The 15,741-nt window shown below is 43.2% G+C and overlaps 1 protein-coding gene across 17 annotated transcripts in view; it reads right to left on the reverse strand.

The window, feature by feature from the left end:
- Nucleotides 1-5,098: 5,098 nt before the first annotated feature.
- LOC123638910 (olfactory receptor 24-like) overlaps nt 5,099-15,741 on the reverse strand; it is a 28,369-nt gene continuing 17,726 nt past the window's right edge. For 9 of the 17 annotated variants that reach the window (XM_045552743.1, XM_045552722.1, XM_045552732.1 and 6 more), the window contains 3 exons: nt 11,479-11,583; nt 10,332-10,383; nt 7,008-8,362 (listed from right to left, as the gene is read on the reverse strand). In XM_045552743.1, coding sequence (XP_045408699.1) covers nt 7,427-8,119 — 693 coding nt within the window. In that variant the 5' untranslated portion in view covers nt 8,120-8,362; nt 10,332-10,383; nt 11,479-11,583 and the 3' untranslated portion in view covers nt 7,008-7,426. Of the gene's footprint in view, nt 5,512-7,007; nt 8,363-10,331; nt 10,384-11,478; nt 11,584-15,741 lie in introns of those variants that run through there. The other 8 variants (XR_006735601.1, XR_006735593.1, XR_006735587.1 and 5 more) reach the window with 5 other exon arrangements.

A 15,741-nucleotide genomic window follows, 5' to 3' on the forward strand; every position in this document is an offset into this window, starting at 1 on the left:
CCTCCTTGCCTCTCCCTTTTTTCTGCCTCTTCCCAATCCTTTTTCCATTGGCTTCTGGCCTGGAAAGACTGAGAAAAGAAGTTAAAATCACATCGACATACTGAGTAACTCTGAGCAATAGCTCTCCTCTCTCTACACCTGTTCTTTTTCTCCTCACCTGTCCAAGGGATCTACCTCGTAAGACAGCGGTAGCTCCCAAAATAAACAAACAAGCCTGCAAAGTAGTCATCACACTGTCCTGGAGGAAGGAAGTGGGGCCTGCCTGTCGCCCCCTGCCCTAAAGACTCGATTCACCCAAAGACTTGTATAAACAGACGGTTTCTCTGAGTCACTGGCAGTTGCTGGTTCCCCAGGTCTCTCCTGGCCAGGTGGATAGGAGGGGAGGTGACTCACCTGGGGCTCCAGGCCTTGCACCTGTTTCTGCCTCACCCCAATGGGGAGGCTCTTCTTGGGAGGTTCCCTGCAGGTGCAGGTGCAGCTGTGGGCTGCACAGGTGTGGGCTGGGCCGAGGGCTTGACTGAGCCTGGCTACTTATCCCTCCTCAGCTCCCTGCCCACTGCCTTCTCTCTTGCTGTGGTCCTACTGCCTCTGCCTCTGCTGCAGGGATGCTGGGCCCCCTGGGGACCCTGCCAGAAAGGAGGCAACCTCAGGGAATGTGTCCTCACTCTCCCTCCCTCCATGCCTGCCAGGGGCGAGTCAATCACCTGAGCTTCCCAAGGGCATGAGCAGAGGCTAATGCTCCACGACGCTGGGATCTGGGGCCCTGGCTGTTGAAATGGGCAGAGGAGCAGCCCTGCCACGGCCCTGGGGAGGCTGCCCTGACATATCCCTCCACCTTCATCCTTTCCCACCTCAGTCATGTGCCCAATTCATTGTCTTTTTAAAGATTTCTTTTTTAAATCAAAGAACACACATATATTTGTTCCTTCTTCATAAGTAACTGAAATGACTACAAATAAGGCTAGAGCCAGGCATGCTGTGATGGTGAGTTTGATGGGCATCCTTTCAGATCCTTATGCATGTGGCATGTGGACACATGCAAACCTTTAAATATCCAAGTTCTGTTGTGCGTTATTGTTGTTTTTTGCCTTGTTTTGGAGGTGAAATTCATATAAGATAATTCAGCACTTTAAAGTGTCCAATTCAGTGGGATTTAATGCATTTACAAGGTTGTGCAACCACCATCCCTAATTCCAAAACATTTTCATCACCCCAAAAGGAGACCCCGTCCCCATGAGCAGTCACTCCTCATTTTTCCCTCCCCCTACCCCCTGGCAACACCAATTTGCTTTCTGGCTCTGTGGATTTCACCTGTTCTGGACATTTCGCATAAATGGAATCCTATGTTATGTGAAAGTCTGGCTGCGTTCACTCAGCACGATGTTTTCAAGGTTCATCCATGGTGTAGCCTGGGTTAGGACTTCGTTCCTTTCTGTGGCTGAATAATGTCCATCGTGTGGAGACACCACACTTTATCCATTCATCTATTGACAGACATGTGGGTCATTTTATTTTTTGGCTATTGTGAATGGTGCTGCTATGAACACTGAGTAGTTCATACAAAGATTTGCTTGAATATATGCCTAGGAGTGAAATGGTTGGATCAGATAGTAATTCTGCATTAACTTTTTGACAGACTGTCCAATTATTTTCTGTGTGTTTAACACAGATCTGATTCTCCTGTAGGTATCTTTCTGTAACTTGGTTTTTCACTCAACATCTTGGAGTAAATTCTATGTTAGTTTATATAAACCAAGGTTTCTCAGCTTGGGCAGTGTTGACATTTGGGGGCCTCATCATTCTTTGTGGTGTGGGCCAGGTTGTGCATAGTAGGATGTCTAACAGCCGAATCCCTGGTCTTTATGGACTAGGCGCTTATAGCAGTCTCTCTACCGAGTCATGACAAAAATGTCTCCAGATGTGGCCAAATGTTCCCTGGGGGACAAAATCACACTGGGTGACAAAACCACCCTGGGTGAGGACCACAGCCATAGAGCTACCTCATTTTTATAAAGTCAGCTTGATATTCAATATTATGAATATATTTAGTGTATATTTAGCTGTTCTTTTACAAACAGACACACCTCCATTGCTTTAAAATTTTCACCGTTATTGGGAATAATGCAATATGTGTCCTTTCCTGTCTTTTGCTGCACACAGGCAATATCTGATCAAACACAAATTAAGTTGCGAGGTGGTCAGATTATAGGGGATGTGTTTCTTCAATTTAGGAAGAATTGCCGAATTAACTTCTAAGTGGCTGTGGGAACCCACACTCCCAGCCTCTATGTGTCAGAGGATCTGCTTCCTCACCTCACTAATGCTTATCAGTGTGAAACTAATTTTGGCAATGTGGCTGCCAAATGGTCTCCAGTTGTTGCTTTAATTTGTTTTTCCCTAATTACTAGTGGGGGTTGGAAATCCTCTTTGTTTATTAGCTATTAATATATGGGTTCCCTCGTTGCAAAATGCCTGTTCAAAGCCTTTCCTCATTTTTCTATTAGTCTTGTTTTTGTTGATTTGCAGGCATTTTTTAGGGATTCTAAATACTAATTTTGTCTACCAATCATTTTTTCTTTCTGCTTCTTGTGCCTTAATACTGTTTCTGTCAGAAACATTCTCCTTGGTTTCTTCTAATACCTTTATACTATAAGTTTAGGGGTCGAAACCACAGCATGACGGGTCTGCTGCTGATTTTATAAATAAAAGTTTTTTGGAACACAGCCATGCGCATTTGTTGGCATATTGTCTCTGGCTGCTTTTGTGCAACAGTGGCAGAGTTGAGTGGTTTCTTGCAAAGCCGAAAATATTTGTTATCTTGGGAAAAAGGTCGCCAACCTCTCAAACTTTAATCTAGACATTGTGTGAACTTTACAGATTATGTTTTAACTTATTTTTAAATGGCTATTTTCCCAAAATCATTTAGTAAATATTCCAGACTTTCCCCACTGACTTAAAATGCTACCTTTTTTAAGCCAGGCACATGCCTGTAGTCTCAGCTATTTGGAAGGCTTGGGTGGGAGGATTGCTTCAGGCCAGGAGTCCGAGGCTGCAGTGAGCTATGATTGTGCTTGTGAATAGCCACTGCACTCCTGTGAGACCCCATCTCAAAATAAAATACATGCTTTCTTTTAAAAACTGTAATAAGTCTTGTTTTATATATTCCTGTACAATCAAATGCTATTTTTGAAAAATTATTTTAGTTTTCTAAGATAATTTTGGTACTAATAATATATCTATAGTATGCTATTTATATTATAATGGTAATACTGGTTGTAGTAGTTAACAACAAGTGAGATTTATCTAGCACTTACTCGGTTCTTGGAACTATTCTAGGAGTGTGTGTGTGTGTATATATACATATATATACACACACACACATACAATTTATAGTTTAATTTAGGGAGAACTCTTTTTTGTTTACATTTTTGTTTACATTTTCATATCTTTGTATCCAGGAATACAGTAATCTCTCTCCATTTATTTAGAAATGCTTTTATGTCCATCAGGACAATGTCATAGTTGTCCTTCATAAACTTCTTGCACATTTCTTGCTAGTATTATACTTAAATGCCTCGTAAGTTTCTGTTGCTTTTATGAGAGTGATATTTTTCCAATTATGTTCTGTTCATGAGGATAATTATAGAGGAAATCCATATTGTCAGTTGATCCTCAAAGCTGTCCTAGATACAGTCATTATCTGGAATTATTGACATCACCTCTTCTTGTTCAGTCCTCATACCTCTCTTGTGTTTTCTTGTCTTAGTGCATTGTCTAGGGTCTCCAGTAAAATGCAGAGGAGATGCAATGAGCCAACATTCCTGATTTTATTAGGAACATTTCTGATCCATTCCTGATTTTATTGACAATGTTTCTGATCCATTCCTGATGTTACTGGGAATGTTTCTGTGTTTCACCATTAGATATGATGCTTGTTTCTTTCAGTTCTCTACATTTGGGTGTGCAGGTCTCACTTTTTGATGCCCTCTGTTCCCTCCTAAGCAGACTGAAACTCCCCCCAGCAGCACCAAGAGGCAGGGATTACAATTAGGGTGACAGATGGTCACAAATCTCAATTCATTCAATTTATTTATCAATTGCCTATCCTGTTGCAAGTCCCTATTCTAGGTGCCAGGGATATTGCAGTGAACAAACCAAAGACCCCTGCCCCCATGGAGCTGATGTTTTAGTAGGTAGGGACAGACAAGAAACAAAAATCACAAGCTAAATTGTTGAACTATTTATGTGATATGTGCTGGGGGTGGGGGGAATAAAGCCAGGTACAAAGGATTGAGTGTGGCAGGGTGGGAGTGTGGTTGCAATTGTCGATGGGGAGTCCAAGCAGTCCACTCAGAGGGGGAGAAACTCGAGCAAATATGTGAAAGGGGTAAGGCAATGAGCTCTGTCATGACCTGGGGGAGGATGCGTTAGAGGGAGCTGATGACTTACCAGATCCAACCAGCTCACAAGAACCAGTCAAATTTTCAAAAATTTTGCAAGCTGGTTGTAAAACACAGCTGTTACTAAAAGTACACTGTATAAAATTACAACAAAATAAACTAGAGGAATCTAGGACTGAGCCCTCTCTTCTCGCTTCTGTCACAACTGAGAAGGTTAATCTGTCATTCTCAGTACCCATCCGGGTGCCAACATCAGCATGGCACACCTAGGTCTTGCGCAAATAGATTATAAGGAGATTGATTCTTTTATCTGAGAGTCTCTGGAGTAAGTTCTTAGAGGCAAATAATTTGCTTGAAGATGAAGCAAGTAAGAAAGTGATAATCTAGAACCTTAAAATCATAACAAATGCTCAAAATTCATCACTTCCCAATTATTTTATATATATTTGCCATTGTCTGTGAAATTCTTTATGACTATTGCATGTGTATGATGGAAACACTCTTTAATGGTGTGCTACTGCACACCACTTTCGTTACTTCTGCCATGGGAAGATATTTACACCATGGAAATCGGCAAATGGTAGCACAATGATGGAGTTGAGTCTGGAGGCAGGGAGGCTAGGGAGGAGGCTCTATCAGAGAGAGAGAGAACAGGTATGGAGAGAAGGGAAATTATTACTCTAGAGAGATCTAGGAAGTAAACAGAACAGAATTTAATCACCTAAGTTCAGTCCAGACAAACCTTTTATGTTTTCCAAAGTCTAGGAAGATGATAAATACAAAATATCAGCAGACACAGTAGAACCTGTTGACAAGACTGCCTCAAATGCAAAAACAGACAAAGTGTCTAATAGCAAAAGTTACATTCAATGATTTTGGGTTTTCTTTATTATTTATTTTTTTCTCATCTCTCTATTTATGTATTTATTTCAAAATATTAAGGGGGTTGTACTTTATATCTCTGCTTGGTTCAAAGGCTGGCCTGAGTCCTTGGAAGTACACTATGATGTTGGTTTCTGCAATGCGGAGGTTTTGTTCTGCCCCAAATCCTGCTGCTTCTCATGGGTTGAAAAATCCTCAAATTCTGGGGGCTCTTTTCAGTCTCTTGTGGCTACATTTGTCGATGGGGGGCGGGGAGAGACATGAAAATATTTAAAAATTAGTTAAACAAATAACTTTGCATCTCTTGTTTTGGAAAAAATGCTACGTTAAGGACAATTAAGGGTACAGAGTTCATTTAAAATACATCTTTAGGTTCTTGAACTTGGGGTGTCTATTTTTTTGAACACAGAAGTGTGAGGGTTCAAGTGCTTACTATGTAATAACCCCTTTGATAAGGGGTTAACCACCTGGGGAGATTAATACCACTACTCAATCCAGTTCAGAGATGAGCTATCACTGAGGGATGAAGTTAATTTACTTCCAACAGGCTAGAAAGACTGAACAGTTCCCACTTTACGGAGAAGTAAAAGACTCACACCCAAAGGGAAGGTGAGTCGATAAGAGACACACACCCTGTTACTAATAGTAGGCAAAGGGAGAATTTGAACCCAAGCCTGTCAGGTTTAAAAGCCAGTGTCCCAAAACTATTGCAAAATTTTAGTCCTTCTGCCCTACTTGGCCCAGGCAACCTGTTTGATTCAGTATCACTCATTTCTCAGTCATTTGAGGCAAATGTTTGCCCTGAGTACCAACAAGACTATCATTTACTCAACTTAACATCAACTCATGTTTTTAAGCCTATAACATTTTTTAGTATAAATGAATAGATTACTACCATAAATAAAAAAACAGAACCACTTGACATGGTGAGTGTGCCAGGCAAAACTTGTTTTCCATTTTCCCACCCAAACACCAACTGATACGGAAGATAAGAGTAAAAAGAGAATATCACGAAAATAAAAGAACATTGTTTGAAGCCTAGATAGCTACTGTTGCCTGCTGAAGGCTCTGAGCCCAAGACCCACCTTCCGATCCCCTAAAGGGATGTGATGAGAAAAACGTTAAAGATGTAGCAGCACCAAGGTGAGATGTTTTCTCGGGGTGTCATCAGAAGGATGCAAAGAATTTAAAAGGCAATACCATTTTAGAGCTGCTTAATCTTGTATCTGTGAACCAAGAAAAACCACCTGAGTTCTGACCTTGGGAAGCATTAGTTGATTCCAAAGCAATTGGATCTAAAAGGAGTGGTCAGGACAGGCACAGTGGCTCACGCCTGTAATCCCAGCACTCTGGGAGGACGAGATGGGAGGATCACTTTAGGCCAGGAGTTTGAGACAAGCCTGGACAATATAGTGAAATCCCATCTTTACTAATAAAAGAAAAAAGAGAAAACTTAGCTGGGTGTGGTGGTGCACACTTACAGTGCCAGCTACTCAGGAGGCTGAGGTGGGGGGATCGCTTGAGCCCAGGAGTTCAAAATTGCAGTGAGCTATGATTATGCTACTGTACTCCAGCCTGGGCAACAGAGGGAGACCTTGTCTCTATACATACATAATGAGTGCAATGCGCACGTCTAGGGGATGGACACGTTTGAAGATCTGACTCCGAGGGGTGGGGGGCAAGGGCAATATACGTAACCTAAACTTTTGTACCCTCACAATATGCTGAAATAATAATAAAAAAAGAAAAAAGGAAATAAAATAAAATAAGATAAAATGAAATGAAATAAAAAGTGGTCCATTCTATCTCTGTAACAAAATATCCCACATATCCCACAAGTATGTACAAATATGTACTAATGGGAAGAATAAGATGGAGAGTTTGAGAGTCCAGTGTGTCAGCACCACTATAGATAACAATCCTTGACTGATTATTTCAAAATAGCTTGAAGAGAAGCATTCACATGTTCCCAACATAAAAAAAAGACAAACGTTTGAGGCGATGAATATTCTGGCCGCCCTGATTTGATCATTGCAAATTGTACGCATGTATCAAAATATCACGTGTACTCCAAAAATATGTAGGACTATCACGTATCCATTTTAAAAAAGAAAGAAAGAAAGAAAACGAGCAGTCAGAGAGACTCAGCTCAGCAGGTTCCAGCTGAGCAGCTTGCCAAGGGCGCCCCTCAGCTCTCGGCTCTGCAGGCTGTGGATGAAGGGGTTCGGCGTGGGAGCGACCAGGGTGCACATCACCGTGGCTGCCATGGCCGTCTGAGTGGTGTGCATGGATGCAGGGTTGAAGTAGACCCCGATGATCGTCTGGTAGAAGAGAAAGACAGCACAGAGGTGGGAGCCACAGGTGGAGAATGCTTTCCGCTTCCCCTGGGCTGAGGGCGCCTTCCACACAGCCACAGAGACAGGTGTGTAAGAGGCCACGACATACACAAAAGGGACCCAAACCACCAAGCCCCTGAGGACCAACACCAGCGTCTCATTGACTTGCGTGTCAGAGCAGGAGAGTTTGATCAAAGCGTTAAGGTCACAGAAGAAGTGCGGGGTCCTATTGGTGCAAAAAGACAGGCGGGTCACCAGGAGAGTGTGGACCAAGGAGATGAGGTTGGCTGAGATCCACGGCACCATCACCAGCCAGGTCCAATGAAGGATGCTCTTGATTGTCACACAGCGCAGCAGATGGCAGATGGCCACGTAGTGATCGTAAGCCATGGCTGACAAGAGGATGCTGTCTGCTCCCCCAAAGGTGATGAAAAAATACGTCTGAGCTAGGCAAGCCAGGGAAGAGATGGTGGTGCGCCTGCACAGGTGGTTCGCCGGCATGTTGGGAATGGTGGTGGAGGGGAAGCAGACGTCCAAAACAGACAAGTTGCTGAAGAAGAAGTACAGGGGGCTGTGCAGGTGAGGGTCTCAGATGGCCAGCATGGTGAGCAGGTTCCCCAGGCACCCAATCAGATACAGGCTGACAGACAGGACAAAGAACACCTTCTGCTGCTGGGGCTGCTCAGAGAGGCTGAGGAGGATGAATTCAGAGACTCTGGTCCCCTTGTCCATGTCCAGGTGTTTCTAAAGACAGACACAAGGGCATCAGCAGTGGGTGGATTTCCCATGGAGCAAATGAGACACCTCATTTCTGTCCTTTCCTCCCATCAAGACTCAACTCACCAGCCTGGACAACATAGTGAGACCCCATCTCTTAAAAAAAAATGTTAAGATATTGGACAGTCATGTTGGCTCATGCCTGTAATCCCAGCACTTTGGGAGGCTGAGGTGGAGGGACCACTTGAGCCCAGAGTTCAAGGCTGCGGTGAGTTGTGATCACTCCACTGCACTCCAGCTCCAGCCTGGGCAACTGAGTGAGACCCTGTCTCTATTAAAAAAAAAAAAAAAAGACAGCTCACCTAACCTCTCTGACTCTGTGTCCTCTCATCTCTTACAAGGGAAATGAATAATTCCAACCTCTCAGGGTTGGCATAAGGATTAAGTGAGAAAAATATATAAAAGGAGTGTTAATCTATACTTGCCTTGTAATAATACAACAACTATTTTTATTAGTTAGGGTGAGAATCCTTAGTGATACCATCAGAACAAAGAATGATTAAGGGTTTCTTGTCTTTTTCCACAGAGACAAGCCTGGGTTTAAATCCCAGTTCTGCCACTTGCTAGCTGTGTGACTTGGGGCAAGTTACTTAACCTCTCTGTGCCTCCGTTTTCTCATCTTTAAAATGAGGATAAAAATGGTACCTGCTTCATGGGAGTAATAGCACCTGTCCCGTAGAGTTGTTGTAAAGATGTGAGGGGTGAATATGTAAAGTGCTGACCTCGTGTGTATTTCTGAGGGTTGGGATCTCTTGGTGATTTAATAATCACTAATTATGGGTTCACACAAACCTTGTTTAAATGCCAGCCCTGCCACATTAGTCATATGAACAAGTGATAGGTCCTCTCAGTTTCCTGGGAGGATTTAATGAGGCAATGCTTACAGAGTTCTTTATAAGAAGCTTTTTTTCTTTTTAAGGCATCACTCTGAAATGTTACAACTCATCTATTACAGTGTATCTTCCATATCAGTTTCCTTGTACAGATTATATAATTATATCTTGGGGTAGGTTATCTCAAAGGGAGCTAGTTTCACTCATTTTATGCTTTGTAACATCAATGTTAGCGGCAGACAATCTCAATTTGTCCATAAATGATGGCCCCATAGCCCACGTGGGACTCACATCACCTTGAGCCTGGTATCCACTGGGCCAGTGACTCTGTCTCAGTCAGTTCAGGCTAAATTATGCTGCATAACATACATCCCCCGATTCTTGGTGGCTGATAAGAAAGGCACATTTCTACCTCCAGGCACATGTTCATCATGGGCTGCCAAGGCTTTACTGCATGTTTAATTTACTCCAGAACCCAGACTGGTGAATGAGTCTTTGTTGGGAAACTTGCCAATTAATGCACCAGCCAGAATAATGACATGTATGTTGGCTCCTAAGAGCCTCTGCCAGAAAATGACATGTTACCTACACTCACATTTCAGTAGCCAAGAGTGGTGTCAAGGAAGTGGAGTAGGAGCTACCTCTCCCAGAGAGCAGCAGTAAATATTTATGAACAATAACACACTTTCTGAAGGTTTCCAGCCTCCTTCCACTCCTACTGAAGTCTGGGGAGAGAAGAGTGCATGTATCTCTCTAGGAGGCAACCTCTAAATTTCTTGTACCTCTGGGGCACCATGCTTAGAACCTAGGAGTGCTATTTACTTTGCAGTGCACCTGGGGCATGCCATGGTATGCTCAGGGTACACCGAGGCACAAAAATATTCATAATACAGGTGGAAGTGTCTTGATGGGGGAGGGGGACATCTTCCATACTCTCTTGCACTTTTCATTTAACGGCTCTGAATTTCTGATGACAGCACCCACCTCTCTCCAAACTCACATTTACTTTTCCTTTTTCTTACTAGACATCCTCCAGACAGACACTCCAGTCCCACGAGCTACAAACAGACTCTCCCCTGCCAGAAGCTACTGGGTTTGGTCACCTGGGTCACGCACTGCACAATTCCACAGGGATCCGTTTACGTAGATCGTAACCTGCACAACGGTAACCAGCACAACCAAGTCTCAGAATGGGCATCAACCCCAACTCCTCTCTCACTTCTCACCCCCCACTCATTCCTAACGTGTGGATTTAAAAACTCAACTTCATCCGTTGGACAGAAGTAGAAAATTCAACCCTGGAATAAGGACCCCGATAGTGGTGGTGGTTCCCCGTGTCCGCTCTCGCCCCCTGGTGTCCATTCTTCACATTGCAGCCAGAGTGATCTCGCGAAAATGCGGATGGGGTCTTGTTCAACATAATCCTTTCACCGCTCGCCACTGCTCCTCTAATCCCCAGACATCTTTAGTTTCTGTTTTCCCTTCCGCTTTGTGCACTTGGCTGCAGCCTCCTGGGATTGCCCCCGCCCCCACCCTGCTTTAGGGCCTTTGAATCTGCTGTTCTTTCTGCCTGGAAGTCTCTCTGCCCGCAGCTGCACTTCCCCCTCAGGTGTCTGCAGGGATGCCCGTCCTGGCTTCCCCACTATGGGGTCTGGCTGAGGGATTCTCAACCATGACACCACTGACATTTGGGACTGGATTCTTTTTTTTTCCTCTGTGCTGGTGACTGTCTTGTGCACCGTAGGTTGAGCATTCTTGGCCTCCACCCACTGGAGATGCCAGTGGTAACCTTCCTGTACCAGCTGGGACAAACAGAAATATCTTGAAACCCTGGTTGGGATGTTGAAATTGCCCCTATTTGAGAATCATTGATCTACATTAAATTCCCCTCCTCTCTCCCACCCTCAGCCCCTGCACCTGAATCCTCCAAATTTGAGTAGGACAATGACATTGATCTGATGCAAACCACATACCAGCCCTTGAGCCAAGCATTTGACAGGCATCACCTCACTGAACCCTTAACAAGCCTATGAGGCAGGCAGCTGAGGCTCCAAACCTAACTCCCGCAGGGAACTGGGATTCGGCTCAAGCTCTTTTCCAGCACCCACTCTCTTGACCAGTTCATGATACGCTACCCACCCAAGAGGCTGTGATGCTGGTACCATGGCCTGTGTGGGTTAAACTGAACGAGAGGCCCTCAGCCTCTGAGGGGGGCAGTCCCAGGAGATCTTTCCTTCCTGATACACTTACTTGATTGGTGGCAACTGGGCTTCCATCAGATCGCAGGGCCTGTCCGCTCCCGGGTCATGTTTTTTGGGGTCTTGGGCTGCCTACCGCCTCACCTTTGTCCTGGAACTGTGGAGGAGAGAAGCATGTTTTCTCAGGGAGTGTGCAACGGAACCACCACTGGCAGGTTTATGCCTGACTCTGTGGCTTCTGGGGCACAGTCCCCAGAGACCCTTGTTAGAGCAAACACAATTAGCTTGTCTTCCCTGGTGGAGACTGGGAACCTACTACCTTTGTGAAAAAGAATTTTGTTCCAAGAGTATTGGCTTTTTGGGGGGGGCGGGGATACAGGGTCTGCTCTGTAACCCAGGCTAGAGTGCAGTGGCCCAATCACAGACCACTGTAACTTTGAACTCCTGGGCTCAAGCGATCTTCTCACCTCAATCTCCCAAATTGGGCACCACCACATCTGGCTAATTATTTATTTTAATTGTTTTAGAGATGGGGTCTTGCTGCATTGCCCAGGCTGGTCTCAAACTCCTGGCCTCAAGCCATCCTCTGCCTGGCCTCCCAGAGTGATGGGATTACAGGTGTGAGGCACCTCACTGAGCCTGAGCATTAGCTTTATTCAGACCCGTCTGTCTTGGCTCACAAAGGGTTAGCACAGTACCCATTTTTTGCTATGAAGTAGCTTTTAAATACATTATTAGTAATCGTGTTTATAATGGTGTCAGCGTGTGTCATGTGGCTGGAGCTGTGCTAAGCATGCAATGTCGTATAATTCCTACAAAAGCCTAATGAGGAAGGAAACTGAGACTCTCATGTGATCACTACCACGCAACTAGAAGTGGCAGATTTGGGATTCACATCTAGTCTGACTAATGAAATACAGATGGTCTGGAGCACACATCAAAAGGCAAATCACTCCTTTGGGTGAGGGGTCTTTTTGGGGGTTGACGAAAATGTATTGGAATATAGGCGCTGGTTGCATAACACTGTAAATGTACTAAATGCCTCCAAATTCAATTGTATGGATATACCAGTTTGTTTATCCACTCATCTGTGGATGGACATTTTTGGGTTGTTTCCACCTTTTGGCTACTGTGAATAGCACTGCTGTGAACAGTCATGTGCAAGTATTTGTTTGAGTCTCTGTTTTCAATTCTTTGGGGTATATATATTTAGGAGTGGAATTGTTGGGTCATGTGACAATTCTATATGTCACTTTTGAAGAACTGACAAAGTGTTTTCTATAGTTGCTAACCCTTTTACATTCCTACCAGCAATGCATGGGCATTCTGATTTCTCCACGCATTTGCCAACACTTGCTGTTCTCTCTCTCTCTCATGTGTGTGTGTGTTGGAATTATAGCCATTGTAGTAGGTGTGAAGTGTTATCTCATTGTGGTTTTGATTTGTGTTTCCCTAACGACAAATGAAGTTGAGTATCTTTTTTTTTTTTAATTGAGAATCTTGCTCTGTGGCTCAGGCTAGAGTGCTATGGAGTGAGCCCAGCTCACAGCAACCTCAAACTCCTGGGCTCAAGCAATCCTCCTGCCTCAACCTCACAAGTACCTGGCACTACAGGCACGCACCACCATATCCAGCTATTTTTTTCTATTTTTAGTAGAGACAGGGTCTCCCTCTTGCTCAGGCTGGTCTCAAACTCCTGGCCTCAAGCAATCCGCCCACCTTGGCCTCCCAGAATGCTAGGATTACAGGTGTTAGCCACCCCGCCCGGCTGAAGTTGAGCATCTTTTTTATGGGCTGACATGAATCTCGAAAACATCACAGCAAATGAAAGCAGTCAGACACAAAAGGTCACATATTGTAGGATTTCCTTTATATGATATTCCCAGAATAGGCAAATCCACAGAGACAGAAAGTAGATTCATGGATGAGGAGCCTGGGGAGCAGGGCGAGAGGGAAACAGGGAATGACTATTTAATGGGTATGGGGCCTTTTGGTGGTGGGGGGGGTGATGAAAATGTGTTGGAACTAGATACAAGTGATGGTTGTGTAACATTGTAAATGTACTAAATGCCTCTAAATTGCTAACTTTAAATGGTTAGTTTTATGTTATGTGAATTTCACCTCAACACACACAAAAAAGTGTATAATTTTTCTCATTTTGGGGGAAATACCAATAAGAACAAGAAAATATAACTTAGGGCCTGGAAAACTTGCAAAAACGCACAACACACACAGCTGTCAGTGCTGGCACGTGTGTGGGGAAGCGAGGGTGCGCGGACACTGAGAGTGGGAGTGTAAACTGGCGCAACCCTTCATGGAGGGCAACTGGTGCCCTCCCTAAATTAGCATTTTTCTGCCTTCTTGTTAAAGAAGCACACTCTTTGGGATCTGCTACCTCAATTACAGCAAATGGATTTGCATTTCTCTCCTCCACGAACACTATGTTTGCTCAGGTCCTACTTAATAAAACCAAAATCAAGCTGCCAGAAAAGATTAACAAGATGAAGAGAAACAAGGAGAAGGTGCTAAGAACAAGATCCAACAGTAAACGTGGAAAGTGCTTACAAAGACAATGGATATTTGAAAATAATAAAAATGATAAGAAAAATATAAAGTTAATCCATTTTAAACTGTAGGTGAAATAAATAAATTTTTAGGAAAAAAATGTGAAGTTCCAAAGCTGGTACAAGAAAAAGAGGGGCTCTGGATACTCAAGTAAGTTTTAAAGAAATTGAGACGGTACTTGAAGACCTTCTGTCCTTCCCCCAAATCATCACCAATTTACAAATCCCTTACAAATGAGTTCTACTAAACTTTTAAGGAACTTTAAAGCTTTTAAGAAACTTTTAAGGTAGTGTCTATGACATGGTCTTCAAAAAAAAAAGTAAAATAAGATAGAAAAGAGCTATGAAATCTGCCCAGCTCAGTTCGTCAGGTTAATACAATCTTGGTCTAAAACCAGAAAAGAATGTTTACAAGAAAAGATAATTATAGGACCACTTCACCCATTCATGTAGAGTTTTAAAACCAGGATAAATTATAACTTAGGGAAATTAAATGGTATATTATAAATAGTTTATCATGGTCAAGTGGTGTTGGATTGTCTCATGAATGAAAAGGGTAGTTCAGCATCGGAAATGCCATCAAGTGATTCATCACATGAATCAACTAAGAAAGAAAAATCGTGTGATCATTTCAATCAAGATAGAAATACATAAAAATGTAGATGATCTGAATCCATGAGGAACAGTTTATAGTCTTGGATGAAATGACCTCATATGATAAAGATGCCAATTCTCACCCACATTGTATCTTCAATGCAACCGTATTCACAATTCCAGTGAATCCACTGTAAATTTGCTAAAAATGATCCTATATTTCCTGCAGAAAAATAAAAGTCAGTGCAAAACTTATCTTAATCTTATAAAAATGTAGCAAAGAAAAGAACTATCCTCTCCCAGGGCCTGAGACACCCCAGAGAGTCATAGTCATTTTTAAAAGTGTGAACGTGGAACAGATATGGAGACTGATTAAATTGACTGAAAATCTCAGAAAATACCTCTGTAGTATTCAAACCCTAATATATGATAAAGGTGGCAGCACAAATCAAGGGAAACATGTAGATTGTTCCCTCGTTTGTGGCTTGAAAACTGTTCATTTTCAGAAGCAAAGTAAATCTGAATTTCTCCCTAACACCACATGCAAAGGTAGAATCCACATGGATTCAAGACATAAATCTGAAATATAAAACTATATAGTTAGTAGAAGGGAGTGTAGGGGAATATGTGATCCAGGTGTGGGGAAAGACTTCTTAAAATTTCAAAAGCACAAACATTAAGGTGATTTTTAAAGTGATACAAAAACATGAACACTGAGGATTTCTGTTCAAAAAGGATATCCTGAAGTTAACAGGCAGACAGAAAATTGGGGAAAGATGTTTGTGTTGTCTAAAACTGACACGGGAATAATATCCAGGACAAACAAGAAAACAGTTATAGCTAGAAGTAGGAACCTCAATGCAAAAATGAGCAAAGGATATGAGCAGATGATTCACAGGAGTTACCCAGGCAGATGCAAACATGCTCAAATAAAGGAAAAGGAAGAAGGAAGAAAGGGAAGGAAGGAAGGAGGGAGGGAGGGAAGGAGAGAGGGAAGGAAGGATGGGAGGAGGGAAGAGAGGAAGGGAAGGGAGGGAGGAAGGGAAGGAAGGAGGGAAAGGAGGAATGAAAATAAAAAAGCAATGGAATTTCACTGCATACCTATGCAATTCCCCAAATTCAAACACTGTCAGTGTTGGTTGGACTATGGGGCAAAA

This window comes from Lemur catta, chromosome 1 (genome assembly GCF_020740605.2).
Source record: "Lemur catta isolate mLemCat1 chromosome 1, mLemCat1.pri, whole genome shotgun sequence".
Classification (NCBI taxonomy): Eukaryota; Metazoa; Chordata; class Mammalia; order Primates; family Lemuridae; genus Lemur; species Lemur catta.